This window comes from Monodelphis domestica, chromosome 8 (assembly GCF_027887165.1).
Source record: "Monodelphis domestica isolate mMonDom1 chromosome 8, mMonDom1.pri, whole genome shotgun sequence".
Classification (NCBI taxonomy): Eukaryota; Metazoa; Chordata; class Mammalia; order Didelphimorphia; family Didelphidae; genus Monodelphis; species Monodelphis domestica.
This window is the reverse complement of record NC_077234.1, coordinates 56,904,645-56,925,266: the sequence shown is the minus strand read 5'-3', so window position 1 is coordinate 56,925,266 and position 20,622 is coordinate 56,904,645. Positions and strand designations below refer to the sequence as shown.

The 20,622-nt window shown below is 34.2% G+C and overlaps 1 protein-coding gene across 4 annotated transcripts in view; it reads right to left on the bottom strand.

The window, feature by feature from the left end:
• Positions 1-20,622, bottom strand: part of ATR (ATR serine/threonine kinase) — a 128,765-nt gene that overhangs the window by 49,095 nt on the left and 59,048 nt on the right. For all 4 annotated transcript variants that reach the window (XM_007502105.3, XM_056808650.1, XM_016425253.2 and 1 more), the window contains 5 exons: positions 18,946-19,066; positions 18,286-18,423; positions 12,784-12,994; positions 7,346-7,524; positions 6,810-6,974 (listed from right to left, as the gene is read on the bottom strand). In XM_007502105.3, the coding sequence (XP_007502167.1) occupies positions 6,810-6,974; positions 7,346-7,524; positions 12,784-12,994; positions 18,286-18,423; positions 18,946-19,066 (814 nt within the window). The remainder of the gene's footprint in view (positions 1-6,809; positions 6,975-7,345; positions 7,525-12,783; positions 12,995-18,285; positions 18,424-18,945; positions 19,067-20,622) is intronic.

Here is a 20,622-nt window from a genome sequence, read left to right as displayed (position 1 = left end):
GAAGAACTGAGACAAATAGGGTTAAGTGATTTGCCCAGACTCACATAGCTAGTAAATGTAAATTTAAGGCTAAATTTGAACTCAGATATTTCTAACTCTAGGCCCAGCACTCTATTTACAACTCTACCTAACTGCCTTATAGTATTACCACCATGTAAAAAAAAATGCTCCAAATGACTTAGAATAAGAGAAAGCCAGATAAAAATAACACTGGAGTTTTGCATCACACCCTGCAAACTGGCAAAAATGGGGAAAAAACAACAACAATAAATGCTGAGGGAATTTTGTGATAATGAGCATACTAATACAATTTGGGTGAAGCTGTATAACCATTTTGGAAAACAATTTGGAATTATGAAAATAAAGTGGCTAAAATGTCCACCTCCTATGAGTGAGAGATTTCACTAGTGGGCTTATTTCCCAAGAAAGTCATTGATAAGAAAAAAGTCCCTATATATTACAAAATACTTATAGCAGTACATTTTGTGGTAGCTAAGAATTGGAAACAAAGTAGATAACCTATTAATTGAGGAATAACTAAACAAATTGTAGTACACGAATGTAACTGAAGATTACATTGTTGTAAGAAATGTGTGTGATGAAAATAGAGAAGCATGTTAAAATCTATATGAATTGATGCACCGTGAAGTCAGCAGTCAAGAAAATAATATTCAAAATAACCACAATTATGTAAATGAAAAGAACTATGAACCAAAAAAATCAAAAGTAAATGTAACAAAATTACAAAGTCTAAACAGGACTGATTGAAGAGAAGTGAAAAGCCATTCCCAAGTTTCCCCCTTCATGGAAGTATATTCCATTGCACGTGGATTCAGACTTTTACACTCTTTACATACACAAAAAAGATAGCCCTAAATAACAGGAGAAATACTAATTGCTTAAGGGTAGGCCAATTTAATATAACAGAAAGAATAATTATTTCCTAAACTAACTTAATTATCTAGTTTCATACCAATTGAAGTATTAATGAATCACTCCATGGAGCTAGAAAAAATAATAATGGAGTATATATAATGGAACAAAACATCAAGAATTTTAAGGGAAATTTTTAAAAAGGAGGAAAGGAAGCCCTAGCAGAATCAGAACTTTATACTATAAAGCAGAAATCATCAAAATTATCTGGAAGATAACAATCAGTATTCAACAAATGGAAGGAAATGAACTTACTATCTTGGTGTTTAATGAAACAAAAAACCCCAACTATAAAGCCTCATTATTTGACACAAACAAACAAAAAATTGCTGGGAAAAATCTTCCTTAAAATTATGTTAAGACAAATAATTTATATTATACACCAGACAAATGGATACACAATTTAGATATAGAAGACCACATCATAAACAAATTAGAGAAGGAAAGAAGAAATAGCACTTCAGATCTTTGGAGAGGAAGACTCATGACCAAATTTGAGTATTTAACAAAACAGAACCAATGCAGCCTAAAATTGAAAGGAAAACTGGAAAAAAAATCTCAGTGGCAAGTTTCTTTGTTAAAGAACTCATTTCTTGCTGACTCAGATCCCAAGGTGAAGGCTGCAACTGTGACAGAATACCTTGATAACAGGGTGGGAAGCACAGCTCCCTTCAGCCTCCACACCTTCACCTACACCTTCAGCTTCTGCTGCCAGCCGGGGAAGATCTGATCTCAGGGCTCATTAATACTTCATCAGCTTAAAATCTAGTCAATCAGCAGAGCAGAGAAGAAGCCCCTCAGGCAGAATAGCCCAAACCCATAGATCCAGCAAATAATCAGAGGAGCAAGATTACACCCAATGACAGGGGGGAAAGAAGGAAAAAATAGGAGTAAACAACAGAAAAAGAAAAAAGAAATTACAACTGACAGCTTCTATCCAGGTAATGAATAAAGAGTAAATGGAACAGAGGAGGACCAAGGAACAACAAACAAAAAATGCAGAAACTCCAGCAAATTGGACTCAGGCTTTGGAAGAACTCAAAACATAATTCAAAAAACAATTAAGAGAGGCTGAAGAACAACTGGGAAAATAAGTCATCTGGAAACAGAGGAACATGAACTAAAACAAGAAAACAGTGTCCTGAAAGTCAGAATTAACCAGCTTGAAAATGAGGCAAAGAAAGTGAAAGATGACCTACAAACAAACTAGAAAGATGAGCAAAAAGCCAGGGATGAAATTCAGTCTTTAAAAATTAGAATCCAACAACTAGAAGCAAATGACTTCACAAGACAGCAAGAGTCTATAAAACAAAATCAAAAGAATGAAAAAAAATTGAGGAAAATATGAAACACCTCATTGATAAAAATTACAGACCCGGAAAACAAATCCAGAAAAAACAACTTAAGAATTATTGGACTACTGGAAAATCATGACAAAAGAAAAAAGCCTGGAAATCATTCTACAGGAAATTATACAAGAAAACTGTCCCAACATTCTTGAACAAGAGGGAAAAGTAGAGATGGAAAGAATACACAGAGCTCCTCCTGCATTTAATCCCCAATTGACAATGCACAGGAATGTTACAGCCAAATTCAAGAACAGACCAAGGAAAAGATACTACAAGCTGCTAAGAAACTATTCAGATATCATGGAACCACAGTTGGGTTAACACAAGACCTGGCTGCATCCACACTGAAGGACCAGAAGACATGGAATATGATATTTCGGAAAGGAAGAGAACTGGGTCTACAATCAAGAATCAACTACCCAGCAAGACTGACTATTTTCTTGAAGGGGAAAGTATGGTAATTTAATAAAAAAGAAGACTTCCAAGCATTAAAAAAGAATTAAGACCTGACTTAAACAGAAAATATGATGTCCAAATATAGAACTCAAGAGAATCATCAAAAGGTAATTAAGAAAGGGGGGGGGTTAAGGGTCCCAATAAGTTCAAATGATTTGTAGTCCTATGAGAAAATATGATATTGGTAACTTAAAAATTGTTATTATCATCAGGGTAGCTAGAAGAAGTATACTTAGAGGGAATAGGGACAAATTGTATAGGATAAAATGTAAATATATGAAACTAGGGTAAACATGAGGATAATACTAAGAGAAATGGGAAAAGAAATAAAATGGGGGTAATTTTATATTTCATAAGTGCATGGTGGAGGGGGGCGGGGACCAATACAATGGAAGGGTAAAAGAGGTTAGAGACAGTCTCCAAGAAAATTTTAATCATTACAATTGGAAGGGTCAGAAAGGTTCAAATGGAAGGAAAACCTCCAACTCCAAATTCAATCATCAACATCATGAACAACAACATCAACATCATCATCATCATCAACACCTGGTCCAGGAAAGATTTTTGCTAGGTGGTCTAACCTAATAGCATACTATGCAGAGTACTGAATGAGAGCCAAAAGACCTAAACACTAGGCTTGAGTGCCACTGTGTGTCTTTTGGGGGAAAAAGAACTCCTTCTTTTTCCTGGACTCAGTTTCCTTATCTATGTATGAGTGAAGTTTACCTGGACTCTGCATTAAGTTAATCAATTAAAGAATAAACCAGGTGTAAACAAGAAAAACAAACAAACAAAAAGAACAATAATGTCCTGAAAGAAGAAATACCAGAAAACAGAGCTCCCCTGCCTCAACTCCTTTGTAGAAGATCTATATGTAGATAACTGCATATATTTTAAGATTCATTCAATATATGATTGAGTTTGTGGATTTCCCCCTCTTCTTTTTTCTTTTTTCCATTTGCTTAACATTTCTTTTTTAGGGGATGGCTGTCTAGGTTGGGCAGCAACTGGGATATAGGGGAAATCATAAATAGCAGCAATTGGATATAGGGGAAATCATAGTCATAAAAATTTTATCAATAAAATTATTTTTTTAAAAATCTCATTTCTTTTTAAATCCCTCTGTCAGGATTTGGAGCTTATTTTGCCAATTTATCTTCTCTTTTACCTTCCCCTATTCCTCTCATCTTTGCTTATTTCTACACTTTATGTGTATATTCAATATATACACATTTCTCTGCCCATTTCAAATAAGTGAGGGCCTTCTGATGCCTGAGCCTCCATGCTAGTATTAAAAAAAAAAAGACAATCCAATTAGGAGAAACAATAAATTCTACTTCCATCTATAAGTTTAATTTTCATAGTTTACACTAAATTATTTCTCTGCTTTACAAACTCTTAAGCCTCACTATGAATTTTCTCTAACCTTCCACCTTGAGCACCACTTTTCACACCACTATCTTATTACATGTTGCCTTCCCTCATTAGGAAACAGGCTCCTTGAAGGTAAGTTTTTCTACTTAAACTTGTATTCATGGTATTTGGAACAAAGCAAGTACTTAATAAATGCTTGTTGACTGACTTATTATATTTATTGCTGTCTCAAAGAAAACAATGACTCCATTTAGCCTATTTTGTTTTCATTAAGTCTATTTCTTCAGTAAAGTTTACTTTTTCTTCTAAAAATTATTCTTTCAATTCCTTCTAAGGTTTTTATTTTTAGTTCTTATGGAAAAAATAAATTTTTTCCTTTGAATTGTTGCTTGCAGTTGTTATGGAAATTCTTGATCCTATGGTGTTACCTGCTCCTTCATTTAGGGATTTCAAAAAACTTCAGAGATTTTTTAAAAAGCTCCAAATTTGCAATAATTTTGATGCTGTTTGGTGTTTTGCTTTATTCAAAGCTATCAATTTAGTTCCTTAAGTGGGTCTTTGTGCCAAGGCCAGTCTCTATGCCCTGCTTTGCTTTTGAGTTGAGAAGCTCTGTCTGATTTTACTCTGGGTCACTGGAACTTCTGAAATATCCTCTGCCTCCTAGGATTAGGTTCTCTTGTATTTTAGAAGTTCTGAGTGCTGTATCTTTAGGGCCTTCCATGGAGTCTCAGAAAAGAATTATAGGGACCTAAGAGCTCCTGTGCTGTTCACTGATCATGAGGCTTTTTGAGGTTCCTGCCTTGTAGCTTTTTTTCCAGGAAGCAGTTCATTTTGCCAGTTCCACACAAAGTGTTGTAAGTTACATGGATCCATGAACTATCTCTGATTCTGCTAGGAAGCTCTCTTATTCACAGGTTTTGTTGCCAGACTCTTTTCCTACTGCTTTCAGGATTCTGACCAACCACTTACACAGTTCTGAAATGGATGAAGTCACTGTAATTTCTCAGTAAGATTGCTTGATAATTACTTCTTCTGGTGTGAACTTAAGGGCTTTGCTAGAGTAGATATGTGGAATATGGCTATCTACCTCCCATGCAAGTAGCTATTTTGGTCAGAAATAAAGTGTTTCCCCCTCTCCTCCCAAAAAAACTAATACATTAAAAATTAGTAGAGAATGGGGGAAAAATCTTTACAGCCAATTTCTCTGATAAAGGATTAATATCCAAGATATAAGGAACTGATTCAAATTTGTAACAATATGAGCCATTCTTTAATTGATACATAATCAAAAGGCATGTGTAGGTTTAAAAAGGAAGAAATCAACAGTAAATTTAAAAATGCTCTAAATCAATAATAGAGAAATCAAAATCAAAGCAACTCTGAGATTCTACTTCATATCAATCAGACTAGCAAAGAAAACAAAAAATAAAGGAAAATCACAAATGTTCAAAGGGCTATGGGAAAATGTATACTGATAGAGAATTAGAATTGGTCTAGCTATTCTAGAAATCAATTTGGAACTATCATCAAAAAGGCACTAAACTAAGCATACTTCTTGATCCAATGATACTATTACTAAGCTATTCCCCAAAAAGGATCAAAAAAGAAAAAAAGGACACAAATATACAAAAATATTTTAAACAGCTCTTTTTATAATGGCAAAGAATTGGAAACTAAAGGAGTGTCCATCAAATGGGGATGGCTGAAGATAGAGGCAGGAACAGAACTCAAGAAAGAAACCAAAGAGATAAATAGATCTGGGAATCATCTTCAAAGAGATGATCACAGAACCCATGGGAAGTGATGAGAACATCAAGTGAGAGAGTATAAGGAGAAAAGAGAAAGTCTAAGGCAGAGACCTAGGACGCAACACATATTTCATGAATGTGGCATCTCCTACTATAGGAGACAGAGAAAAAAATGGTCAGATAGGAATAGAACTGAAATGGAACAGCCATGAAATTCTGGAAAGGATGATCAGTAATGCTGCAGAAAGAACTGGGACAAGACATTAGATTTGGCAAAGAAGAGATTATCAGTAACTTTAAAGAGCAATTTAAGTTACCTAATGAAGTGGGAAGTCAGATTACAGAAGATTTAGAAGAGGGTGAGGAATATAAGTGAGTGTACTCAGTTATAATGAGTATAGACAGTTTTTTCAAGGTGCTTAGAGAAGAATGGGAGGAGAGATCAGAATTGATTCACATCTTTCTTTATGTGCAGGGTTACTTTGGTCCATCTATAAATCTTCCAAAGGGATTTACTACTACCCAGTGTGTGTACACACATGAATTTATTTATACATATACAAATGTATAATTGTTACATGCATGTATGTAAAATATATACACAGAAATGTATATAATGACATCCAACTTTGAAAATAAAAGTCAAACATTAAAATGTTGATATAGAGACCACTTCAGATTTCAAAATACTTTAACATTATCATGTTATTTGATCCTCATAACAATTCAATTCAGTAATCACTAGAGAAATAAGTAGGACTACAGAACTATGGAGTAATCCATATAGCAATGTAGCACAACCCCTTCTTGCCAGTTCCACAAATGAGGACTCTTAGACTCCTTGATAAATCCAAGGCCTGAGGACCACAAGTTGGATAAGAATTTCAGAAATCTAAGTCGCTAATCCCGGTCTCTTTCTCATCGCATCACTCCACAACCTCTCTCTCACCTGGTCAGGCTCTAGCTGAATAGCCCGATCATAACAGGCTGTGGCGTCCCGCAGTAAGCCAATGCTTTCATGTTCGAGGATCTGCTCTTTCAGAGATGGTTCTGCTTTTCGAATTGCACTGACTCCAGCTACCCCATCTGGTTCATGCATTGCCGCATATAATTTCTACGTTAAAAAAAATTTTTTTAATGTCACGACTATAAATGCAGAAAAAAGGGGCAATTATGATTTTTTTGTCAACTAAAAATATATATGGGTAAAAGCAGAATTATTGTTTACAAGGAACATTTTATCAACTAGTGTTACATTATATTATACATTATATTATATATCCATTACTAGTATTACATTGCCAAAACACTGCATTAGCGTGCATTCAGAGTTGCAAAATAAATATATTCATACAAAATTATTTGAGTAATAAATATTTGATGTTCTTTCTGAATTAAATATAAAATTATAGTTAATTTTTTCATTTTATTTGGTATATGTTAAAAATATTTAGCATGCTAGTATCTCAATATTTTTTTTCAAACCTGTAGAAATCCAAGATGCTCTTGTATATTTTGTTTTTTTTCTGTAATAAATGATTCAAAATGCATCACTGCTCTTGTGTATGCTTTAGATCGAAAGGAAGCTACTGCTAATGTGTCCTGAGGGATAAGATCAAGAAAACGTGCCACACTTTGATAATTTTCATAGTCCACAGTAGATGCTAGATTAAAAAAAAAGGCAATGTGGTAATTAAAAACTGACAAGACACAATCAACACATTCATGTACAAGTCACAAAAGTTCAAACTATTTTCTTAAGTTACTCTTCGTACATTCTTTAAGTGCAGATAATTGGTATAGAAATGCCCACAAAATAATGTTCTGGAAGAAATGATAAGAATACTGGACAGGAGCCTAAAGAGCCAGATTCTAGTACTTGCTTAGCTCATTACTAGGTTTTTGACCTTAAGAAAATCCCTTTGACTCTCTAAGACTCAATTTCTGCATCTATAAAATATTTTGTGTTCAACTCCAATTTCTTTAAATAATATTTTATTTTTTCCCTATTAGATGTAAAAGCAATTTTAAAACTTTTTTAAAAGTTTTGAGTTCAAAATTCTCTTATTCTGACTCACCTTATCTACCCAATCTATGAAATATATGCAATCTAATGTAGATTTTACATATGTAATTAGACTAAAAATTTTTTCTATATTAGTCATTTTGTAGAAGAGATTTCAAATGGGAAAAAGGAAAGAAAATGAAATATAGCATATAAACTATCAGTTCTTTCTAAGAGGGTAGATGGCCTTTTTCATCATAAGACTCTGGAATTGTCTTGGATCACTGAATTGTTGAGAATAACTAGATCATTCACAATTTTAATAAAGAAACATTGCTGTCATTGTGGACAGTGTTCTTCCAGCTCTATTGACTTCATTTTGCAACAGTTCATGTAAATCTTGCCAGATTTTTATGAAATATCCTGCTTGTCATTTCTTTAAAAAATTTTAAAGTTTTATTATAATTTAAAAAATTTTTAATAACACATTTCCACTTAAGTTTTCTAAAGTTATATATTGTCTCCTTCTCTTATTCCCTCCCCTGTCCTGGGGTTGACAAGCAATTCAATCTGGGTTTATACATGTATTATCATGTAAAACATATTTCTATATTATTCATTACCCATAGTAAATAATTGTATAAAACCAAAACCCCCAAATAAACAAGTGATAAATCATGTTTTTATTTGTATTCCTACTCCAATAGTTCTTTCTCTTGGAGGTGGATCTGTTGTCATTTTATTAGCACAATAGTATTTCATAACTATATACCACAACTTGTTCAGCCATTCCTCAACTAAATAGATGACCCCTTGATTTCCAATTTTTTGCTACCACAAAAAAGCTGCAATAAATATTTTTGTACAAATGGGTCCTCCCCCCCCTTTCCCTGTATCTCTTTGGGATATAGACTTAGTAATGGTATTGAAGGGTCAAGGGTGTCAACGTGGAAATCTAGAAGTCCCCAGGTTATTTAGTTGGGAGGTAGAAACCCCAAGTTTTGACTTTGTCACAGGAGAATTCCCCCCCCCCCCCCAGGGAAGTTCCCACTTTGCCAGACAATAAACATCCACTTCAGCTTTTGCAGTAGGTAGCGCGTCGGTCTCACAAGCTGAAGGTCCTGAGTTCAATCCTCAGAAGGAGGGTGTGATATACTGGGAAAGGTTTCTGGAGACAAAGGAGCTACCTGACTTCAGATACCTCCCACCTGAAGTGGATGTTTATTGTCTGGGGATGTGGGACTTTCCCTTAGGGGGAAAACTCCCCAGTGACAAGGTCAAAACTTGGGGTTTCTACCTCCCAACTAAATAAACTGAGGAATTCTAGATTTCCACGTTGACAAGGGGTATGCAGAGTTTTAGAGTTCTTTGAGCAAAATTCCAAATTGTTCTCCAGAATGGTTGGATCAGATTACAATTACACCAACAGTGTATAAGTGTCCTAATTGTTCTACATTCCCCCCTTCAACATTTATAATTTGACTCCAATTTCTAAGAGGGAATTCAAGGTCTTTCTGTATTTTCCTTAATCCTAACAAGCACATGGTGAGCATTTACTAAATATTTGATGAATTGGCTGAATTTTCACTTCATCTTCCATGTATATTTCAGAAGATGTACTTCTTAAGCATCCAGTGAAATCACAAATTCATAGCCATCAAATTCATCCAATCTCATTTTACAGAAAAAGAAACTAAGGCACTAGGCATTTATAAAGTTAACAAAATGTATCAGTCAGGATTTGAACTCAATTATCAAACTCTAAAGTCACTTCTCTTTCCATTATACCACAATGCTACTCAAATGACTTATGTGAAAGCAGATTTAAAATTGTAAAGAGTTTTACAAATATAAAAAATTACTTATAAAAAAGCCTCTGGAAGTGATACAGAGCGAAAGGAGCAGAAGCAGGAAAACATTGTACACAGAGACTGATACACTGTGGTACAATTGAACGTAATGGAATTCTCCATTAGTGTCAATGTAATGTCCCTGAACAATCTGCAGGGATCTAGGAGAAAAAAAACACTATCTACAAGCACAGGACAAACACCGAGGAAAAGCAACTGCTTGACTACAGGGGTTGAGGGGGCTTGTCTGAGGAGAGACTCTAAATGAACACTCTAATGCAAATACCAACAACATGGAAATGGGTTTGAATCAAGAACACTTGTGATACCTAGTGGAATCGCACGTTGGCTATAGGACAGGTGGGGGGGGGGGGGGGGAAGAAAATGATCTTTGTTTCCAATGAATAATGTTTGGAAATGACCAAATAAAATAATGTTAAAAAAAAAAGCTTCTGGACTTGAAACAGAAAACCTAGCTAATAATATTGGCAAATAAAAGAAAAATGAGAATGAACTTTATTTCCAAATATTGTTTCATATTGTACTCTTACACATAAAGGGCTAGTTACATTTTCAAACTGTGTGAGAAAGCTGGTTGGGGACAAATCATAATGACCTGCAATTCTATATGTTTACTGCAGAAATACTGACAATGTTCTGGAAACAAAAACAATTACTACTATTCAATAATACTGCTGGGAAACAATTTCCCTCACCTGTGTCCCTAGGTAATCATTGGCAAGGTTGCAGATGCTGTTTTTGGATGGTGATGGAGATTTTTTAAATAGTAATCTTTGCAGAGAAAACTAGTATTTGTAGGAGGCACCGAAGAAAGACTGAGCTAAAAAAAAACTTGAATGTGTTCAGGGTGCTCTGACTATATATCAGGTACTAATGGGAGCATACAAAATACAGGCTCCAACTACAATCCAGAACTGCAGAATTACAATCTAGTTGAAGGTTAAATCTGAAGCAATTTTAGAAAAAAAAATTTCATATAACAAATCAATGAATAAAGTGAGGAAGATATGCTAAAAGAAAACATTTGAAAATGCTTTAGTGACTGAGAATATGGACACAGTGTAGGTGACTCAACAAACATGTGATTCATCAACGTGGGTATTCCCTCTAATGGCACAGATTATAAATATCCTATGTAACTCATAAACTGTCTCCAGTAAATTCACTGTGATGGCCATCAAATATTGGGTAGCCTTCCCTATAGTTCTCTTGATATCTCAAGGATGTCAGCAGAAAAGTGACTTCACTCAAGGCTTACTCCTTGTTTTGATCATGAAAGAGTTTCTCTTTTTTGGTTCATGTACTCCTTCAAGGACCACTTCTTTGTCAATTCTTGTTTGCAAAGCGCTACAGTTTAGGATCATTTAAAGAACTGGGAAATTTCCCAAAAGCAAATCAATCCACATTTTCTCTCTCTTACCCATTTAATTCAATTCAGTGTGCATGATTATTCACTACAAATACATATAAGTTCTAAGGGTTATCCATTCAGGTATATAATTTTTTTTAACTCTTGCTTTCTTTCTTCAAATTGGTATTGAGTCAGTTCCAAGGCAGAAGAACAATAAAGGCTAGGCAATGAGGGTTAAGTGACTTGCCCAGTCACATAGCTAGGAAGTAACTGGGGTCGTATTTGAACCCAGGACCTCCCATCTTTGGGCCTGAGCCACTAGCTGTCCCAGCTGTATATTCTAATTTGTATAATAATCTTTTTTTTAAGGTGGCAGATTAGATCAAAGTACTTGGAATCAGTGTTTTCTCATTTATTCTCTGAAATATTCTGGGGCCTTAATAAAAATCAATAAAAAGTCAATCACAAACAGTAACATCTGAAAGATCTGACCATCTCTAAGAAGTTTTACTAGGACTTTTCTCTGGATCTGCTCAACTATATTAGTGATTACCTCTGCTGAGTGTCTTTCATGCCTTGCTTAAAATATTAATGAGTAGAGTCTGACTAAATGAGGTAACTGTTTTCTTTTAAGGAATATTAAGTAATTCTGACAAACAATAAACAAAGTAATATTTTATATTCTCTACATCTAACAGATAAAGGTAAGGACAATATCTACCACTGAATATTGCTTACAAAATTACCTGCTTCCTTACAATATACCCATCAAGATGTCTTTTGAATATGCTTAGATAATCTCACAAAAACTTGATATTGATGGTAAAGTAGGCATGTGGGCTGATAGTAACTGATGCTCTTGGTCACCTGTTTTTGTTAGTAATAAGGTCTGAGATTTTTTCCAAGCCTTTGATAGCTTCCTCTCCTTCAGAAACTATAAAAATTTATCCTTCTGTAGCCTTAAAATTTTGCATTTTAAACATATATTAAAATGTGTTTTATTATTATGTATTATATGGTATATTATTATTTATTATAGCATATATTACTTATGTAAAATATATATAAACACACACATATATATTATAAGAACATCTAGGATAGTGATATTATAGTCCAAACAAGGAAGCTACATTATCTTTAATAGCAAAAACATTTCATTATAAAAATCTTCCCAATATATTTCCATTTTTATATGCTTACCATCATCCTTTCAATTTCATTTCTTATGTCTTTGGGATGATTTTGCTTACTTTTATGGCTTACCAAACTTTCTTTAAACTAGTCTCTACCCTCTTAGTACTTCTCATTATTATTGTTTATAATCCTCCACCAACTTTCTCTAATGTTTAAAAAAAGTTTGTTATAAAAATTAGCATTGCCATTAGCAAATGCCATATCATTTTCTCCATCTAGTAAATGAGAAGTGTTTTCTGAATAAAGTGTTTTTTCAACTCCTTTGTTCTCCTTATTATAACAATGGATTTACAGGAATTAAGCTTTTATATGGAATGCATATAACTGTTGATGCCTTTTCTCCCAGTCTTTTAATCTATTGAGCAAAAGAGTGATAATAAAATTGGTATTTGAGGAAAATTATTTTGGCAGCTATCTGCAGGAAGGAAAGGTACAGAAGATAAAAAAGTAGAAGAAATCAGAACTCAAGAAAACAGCAAAGAGGAAAAAAATCACTCACCTTTTGGCTCTACTTTATCTCTGTTTGATTTGCTAGACTGAACTTCTGCAGCATTAAGTGCTTGAAATTTATGCCTAGCCCACTGTGTGAGATGATCAATCATAGAAAACACAGTCTGTGTGCTTAATTGACTCAAATCAGATGCGCTATCTTGCAGCCTAATATTATTCTGATCATCATGCTTTAGAACTGCCATAATCTCTGCATATACCTGCAAAGAAAATATTTTACAGGTAAATTTAGGCTCCTAATGAGAGCAAGACATGCTACTGGGTGCTAAAAGAAGAAAACTAAAAAAAATACTATAGTTGCTGCTCTCAAGGGCTTACAATCTAAAAAAGGAACATTATACACACGCACACACACACACATGTACTTAACACACATGGGCTTATTGTGATAAAAGTAAAGACCAAAACAAATGCTAAGGAAATTTGAGAAACCAAGAAAGAAACAATTTCATTTCAGAGGGATTCACTGAGGAAGTGGTACCTAAACTGAGTAAGGAAGAAATAAAAAAAAAAGATGTCAATAGATAGATGTAGAGAGGATACAGCTTTAAGGCATAGTAATAACATCTTGTCTAAATACACAGGGCCAGAAATAGTATGAGATTAGCAAATCTCTATAATCTAGTTTATCTTGAACATCGACTGTATGAAGGAATGGAATCTGAACTGAGCATGAAAAGTACTTAAGTCAGACTGTGAAATATTTTAAATCCCAGGGTAAGGAGTTTCTATTTTATTTTGTATGTGTATGGTCTCTAAATGTTTTTGCTCACACAACTTTATCAATAAAAGGTTTTGAGGCACACATATTAATATTAATCGCTCAACAAGTATTTTTTACTGATATGTGTGTATAGATGAAATGTATATTAAAATATATATTTTTTGGATATGTGAAAATCCAAAGAATTAAAGTTGAGTTACTTAAAGGTCAGTTAGTCTACCACAAATTACCAATGTGAAACTGTATGAAGTTATATAAAAAATATCATTAGAGAAATTATGACAATAAAAAAAGATAATGCAGTCTAATATCAAGAGTTTTGTTGTAATCAATGGAAAACCTATGTCTCTAGTGGAATGAGTTCAGTATTAAGAGAGTTAGAGAAAGTCCACCAGCATTTTTGGTGGAACTCTTATGGAGGATTTATGGGAGAACAATGAAAAGAATCACAAAGATTAAAAGGGCATGGATGAGTTGCTATTTGTATTACTGGCCTATGCATCCACATTGATGAAATTACAGAACCATATAAGAATCAAATGAAATTTTCCAAAAATGCTGTGCTATATCTATATGTTTTATAAAATATTCTCCCATCTAAGATGTGGGAAAACAGATAAATTAATGCACTGTTGGTAGAGCTGTAATCTAATCCAACTATTGTGGAAAGCAATTTGGAACTATCCCCACTAGTACAGCTACTAGGGCTACATCTTAAAGAAATGAAAGAAAAAGGTAAAGGATCTATGTGAAGGAAATTATTGAGGGGACTGTGATCAAGAGGATAGAATTGAAACTCTGGTGTTCCTTGTAGTCAGCAGGAAAGGCCAGCAGTTAAGGTAGGGGACAATGAGGCAGGAGGCAGGCTGGATGTCCCCAGGTGGCCCAGGCAAAGGAGAAAGAATGACAGCTGGCTCACAAGGCGTGACATGTAAGAGTCATTGGGCAGAGAGGAAGTTTGATAAACTGAGGCAAGATTGGATTTGGGACTCTACTTCTGTGTTGGTGCTAGCTAGGGAGTCTCACATGGTTGTTGTGGAACAGGAAGCTAAATGGAGAATCTAGATTAGGGTAAATTTTCCTAAAAGTAATCTACCTCTACTCTCTCTCATCTTTCTTCCCTTCTCCTTTCTATCAATAACTCATAATAAATATTAAAATCTATGGCCAGACTCAAATTTTTATCTTAACAGAGTTGAAAAATGAGGGGCTGCCTAACAAACTGAGAATAGCTGAACAAATTATGCTATATGAGTATGATGGAATATTGTTATGCTATAAGAAATGATGAATAAGATGGTTTCAGAAAAATCTGGAAAGACTTAAATGAACTGATGTAAAGTGAAGTGAGCAGAACCAGAATAATACTGTATATAGTATAAATAAGAGTGTAAAGATGATCAACTGTGAAAGACTTAGTTACTCAGATAAAGACATGATCCAAGACAGTTCCAAAAGATTCATGTTCAAAAATGCTATCAACCTCAAGACTGAAGTATATTTCTTTTTTTGTGGAGGAGTAATGTAATTTGTTTTGCACGACTTCATATTTGTAATGGGTTTTGTATTTCATGATATCTTAAAGGTAGGGGAGGAGGTGAGGAAAGGAGAGAATCGGGTGCTGAAAGTAAAATAAAATTGAATGCAAAAAGGCAAAACTAAAGACTAAGATAAAACATTTTCTTAAAGAAAAAATAAAAATTACAAGTAATCTAAAGGAAAATAGAAATAACAATGGTAGGCAAAATAAGCCACAATGTATTACTGATGATGACTCATTAGAGTATAGGCACAAAAGACATATGTATGAATATAAATATATAAATATATATATAGAGATATAAAAGTTAAGTATTAAGACAGTGGAGCCAAGATGGCAGAGTAAAGACAAAGTCATGCTCTCCTGAATTCCCAACAAAACACTGTTAAGATAATACCTCAAAATGAATTCTGGAGCAGCAGCACTAATATAAGTATAGGAAATAATTTTCTGCCCCAAGACAGCACAGAAAGTTGGCAGGAAAGGTCTATCTCACTGGGATAAGAGTGAAGTATAGACCAGTACAGAATCAAGTTAGCAGCAGACCTTGCATGTGACTGAATTGTTAGCAGCAGCTTCCAGAGCTCTCTGACAAAATTATTTCACATAAAAGAGGCAAAAAAACCCACCACATACTTAATTGAGTGCAGGATTCTTTCTTACTCTACAAAGAAGGAAGGGAAAGGGGTTAGTGGATTGATAGAAGAGAGGGTAGATGAGGAGGAGGCAGTGGTCAGAAGCAAAACACTTTTGAAAAGGACAGGGTGAAAGGCTAAAAAGAGATCAAGAGGCAGAGGCTGAATGACAAAGAGAGACAGAGAAGGGAGAGAAGGGGGAGGAGAGAGAAAGAAAAGGATAAATGGGGGAGGAAAGGATGGTAGAAATACACAGTAATCATGATTGAATATAAATGAGATGGACTCATCCATAAAACAGTAAAAAAGAACAGAGTGGATTAAAAACAAAAGACCTACAATATGTCATTTACAAGAAACACACCTGAAGCAAGAGAACATACAGAGTAAAGGTAAGGAGACCTCAGACAAAATAAAAGCAAAAATAGATCTAATTAAAAGAGAAACATTTTGCTAAAAGGTACCATAGGGGAAAAAAAGAGAGAAAAAAATAAAAGGTACCATGGAGAATGAAATATCATTACTAAACATGTAAGCACCAAATGGTATAGCATTCTGTGGATTCCTTGGAGCATTTATCAAAAGATGTAAGAATGACATACAGGATTTTTAAAAAAGGGAGCATCATAAAGAACTAAATAAGGAAGGGCTGCAACAAATATGTAAGGATACTAGGGAATCTCTGAAGCTAACAAAATGCTTAAAGATTCTCCTTATACATGCTGTATGTCCTAAATGAATCATTATGATTTATGACAAAAATAATGTAGAACATTTTACAAAAAATGGAAGAAAAACCATTTCAAAATCTACACTGAACAAAATGCATGCAGAATAACTTGGAGGACTTTATGTTAAAAGGCAAAGAAATAATATTTCAATTTGGTTATTATGCCTCCTAAGCTGATGAATTCTGAATATATGAAAAATTATGAAAGGGCCAAATGAGGTTTCAATGATACAAATTTAAATTTTGCCAGCTCTGCCCCACACCTCCAATGCCCCCAACTGATTACCTCCAAAAATGTTATCAATGTACACCATAGGAAGCCCTTTCCTTTTATGGGTCTCCAAGGAAGCAACATAATGACTTTTCAAGTGTTATTGCAGTCGAAGTCAATGATATTTAACAGAAAAATCTTTACTCAACATATACAAAGCAAAAAGATTTAAAAAGACAGACAAATACACTGTAAATGCCTTTCTAAATTACTTGGAAATATCAAACATCTAGTGCTGCAAATTTAATCAGCAGGTGGTATAAATTATGGCTGAAATAAACATCTTTATAGGAAAGTGTTGAAAGAACCAAAATGGTTACAGAGCTTTAATAAATAAAATAAAATTTTGAATGAGTTATAACTCTATGCTATTCAATAGCACAAGTTTTATCTTTTAGCAAAAATCAAAATCTGCCTCAGGAAACTGACATTTCAAAGATAAAGCATATTTCTCTTCTAGTTAGTATTATTTCATTGGACCTTCTCTATCTTCTATGGAAATATCTGCCCTTAACTAACTAAACGGAGTTGACCAAATTAAATCTGACTTCATTATAAAGATTAGATTATACAACCATTCATATTTATTTATTTTTCTGTTTCAGATTACTTTTTTCACAACAATCTTGAGAGGTAGGAAGTGAATGCATTATCATTCCCATTTTATAGCTGGGAAACTGAGACTCAATGAGGTTGAGTAACCAAGGAAACATGGATTTGAACCAAGGTCTCCTGACATAGGTCCCACCCTTTCTATTGCACTATACTATCATTTCAACAAGTATTTACTATGTAAGTGCCCAAACAATTGAATGAGTATTTTTTTTAAACCCTTACATTCCATCTCAGAATCAGCACTATGTATTGGTTCCAAGGCAGAAGAGCAGTAAGGGTTAGGCAATGGGGGTTAAGTGACTTGCCCAGGGTCACACAGCTGGGAAGTATCTGAGGCTAGATCTGAACCTAGGACTTCCTATCTCTAGGCCTGGCTCTCTATCCAATGGGCCACCTAGCTGCTTCATGAGTACTTATTACATATCCAGAATAACAGTAGATGCTATGTGGAATACATGGTCTGGAACTTTTGCAAAATTTAAAATCTGAATGAGAGAGATAGGCTGGCAGACAAGAAAATTAGACAACAGAATATAATCCATATTCATTTTTATGATATCGACTAGGAATGAAAAAGAAGTTCAGGGAAGGAGGCGATGCCCAGGGGGCAGAGCAAATGGGAAATGATTCACTGAAGAGGCTGATCACTGAATCGGGGCTTTAGAGATGTAGAGACCATTACAGATAAGAGGAAAAAAAACAAGCAAAGCAACATACACCAGGTCATGGTGTATGTGGGGAAGACAACATGGAGTTGGCCTGACTAAAGCTAGCAGACAAAAAAAAGAGACAATAGACTAGAATTCATTTTCACCTATATGATATTGACTAGAAATTCTGTACTTAAAATTGTAAGCTTACTGAATAACAGGCTCAGTTCTGGATAATCATCTACATTTATTCCTATTTTAATTCTCTTCAATACTAATTGTATTAGGCACATATTCAAAAAAACAAATTAAATTATGTCCCTCACCTCTTGTTGGTCTTCTTTGGTACATCCAAGCAAAACATAGACAAGAATATGTGGGAGAAGATAGATGGTCACCTTAAAGTCATGTTTCATCATAATGCCACAGCAGTTAAATACTTTACTTGCAAGGTCATGCCGCACCTGTTTTCCCCAGATAATTTATATTTTAGTATATATATTACTTTTATAGAATAACTCACTCTCCTGGCCCACCCTACCTCTTTACTCACTTCAAGATGTCTTTACTTAGGGAAATAATCTCCAGAATGGGGAGTCCATGGTCAGGATCACCATTTCAGGAGAGGATCCTGAATTTCATTAATTCTAATTAATAACTAATTTCATTACCAGTTCAACTAACTTTCCAGACTGCTCTAATTCCTCACCAGCAACCTATCCCTTCTACTCCTCTTCCACATTCCCTCCTTTCAATCACAAGGAGCAGTTAAGAGTCATCTGATTTGAAAAGTCTTAGGAATTTCTATTACTCCTATATCCAATTAACTAAATAGTAACACTGGGGAAAAGTTCTAAAAGAATCTGCCTCCTATCATCATGATTGTCAACAACAAATATTAATAAGCACAGGTTAGGCACTAAGACTGATTTTATCTATAAATTCTGAAATATCATTTTATAACAAGAAAAAAAATATATTATTACCTTTGTTATAAGATAACCTGCCCAAGATGCTGACCATTCTGAGAAGTTGTTGCCTAATTTACTCAAGTAAATTGGTTTCTTTACCGTTGACCAGTCTGTGGCCTTCTGAGAGCTCTTATACCTATAAATATGAAATTTAATTTAGTACAAGTCAAATTAAACACATTTAGAATTGATATAAGATACTATCAGACTGGTAAAAGTGGTATTGTAAGGGAATTTTATGAGTCAGTTTTTCAAGTTTCAACAAAATTTGTATTTAGAATCTGAAACTATGTAATATTACTCCATCAACCTTTTAAAAAGGTAAATTTAATAATCCAACTCTAGAACCAGATCTAACAATGTTATGTGAACTTGGTTTAATTTTAGTGTACATTTCTGAAAAGTTAAAACTAGGACTACCAAAGAATGAACTTATCTAGAAAGAGAAAAATCTGGTACATGTAATTATGTAGTAATTGAAAAATTAGCCCTAAGTAACAACTCACAGAACTGCCATTTATCTAGAATCTAGAAATAAAAGAATTCAGTTGTCATTTGTTCTTCACTTTTTTATTAATAAGATACCTGTCACTACTGGTTATACACTACCAACATCAACTGATTAAACTGATAAAAGCATAAGATCTCCTACACTCTTTACTGAAGAGGTCAGAGCTTTTCACTTCTAATGATACTCCCAGTTTAGACAAGGACAATGACACAAGATTGTCTTTGTGTCACACAATGACACAAGTAGAGTTACTGATCAAACAGTGGTGAGAGTCAAGTATTTAAGTTTGGCTTCCCAATGTTTAGTGCTTTGACCCAATCTTTGGTTTTGTTTTTTCAACTGCCATCTAATTTTCCAAAATCATTCATTTCAGTCAAATATCTAATGGAAAAGTGTACTTCTCTGAGCCAGTAAGAAGTGTATAATTGAAAATCTGTTACCCTAAAAAAAACCAACTATATATTCCAAGAGCTCACTGACTTCCTGTCATTACATACTTCCTGTAGACAGAGGATAAAGGCGTGGGCATTGAAGCTCCGCCTTTCTGATGTAGAATCAGCAGTGATGGGGGTGAGTGGGAAAGGCTAAAAATGGCTAATCGGCTATAGGCACATGGTTTTTATTTTATATCCTCTTTATTCCTTGATTTCTACTGATCATTAATAAATCCCTTAAAGTATAACATTTTAATTAGAGATTTAATTTTTGCAGAAGAGTAAATGAAACAATTTGGAATAGAGTTTGAATTTAGTTGCAGTTCATAATGTGGTATCTCAATGAGATATGAAATTTTATGCAATGGGAAAGGCCTACCAGTTGCTTCCATTTACAGTTTTATGATTTGCCCTGTTTGGTAACAACTTGCATATCAGCTAGCTATTTTGACAATAAATACCTAGTCAATACAAAATAATTTTTTGCTGGAAAAAATTTTTAAATAAAAATTCAACATTTTGGTGATGTGGGGTAGAAGCTAAAGGGAGAGACGAGGGATGGCTTTAGAAATCTGGGAATTATCTCTGAGAGCATAATTAAATCCATGAGAATTAATGAGGTCACCAAGAAGGTACAAGGAGGAAAAAGGGCATAGGACATATCTTTGGGGAACACTAGCAGTTAGGTAGCATGATAGGAATAATTAGACAACAAAGGAAACTGAGAAAGAGCAGTTAGAAGGGAGG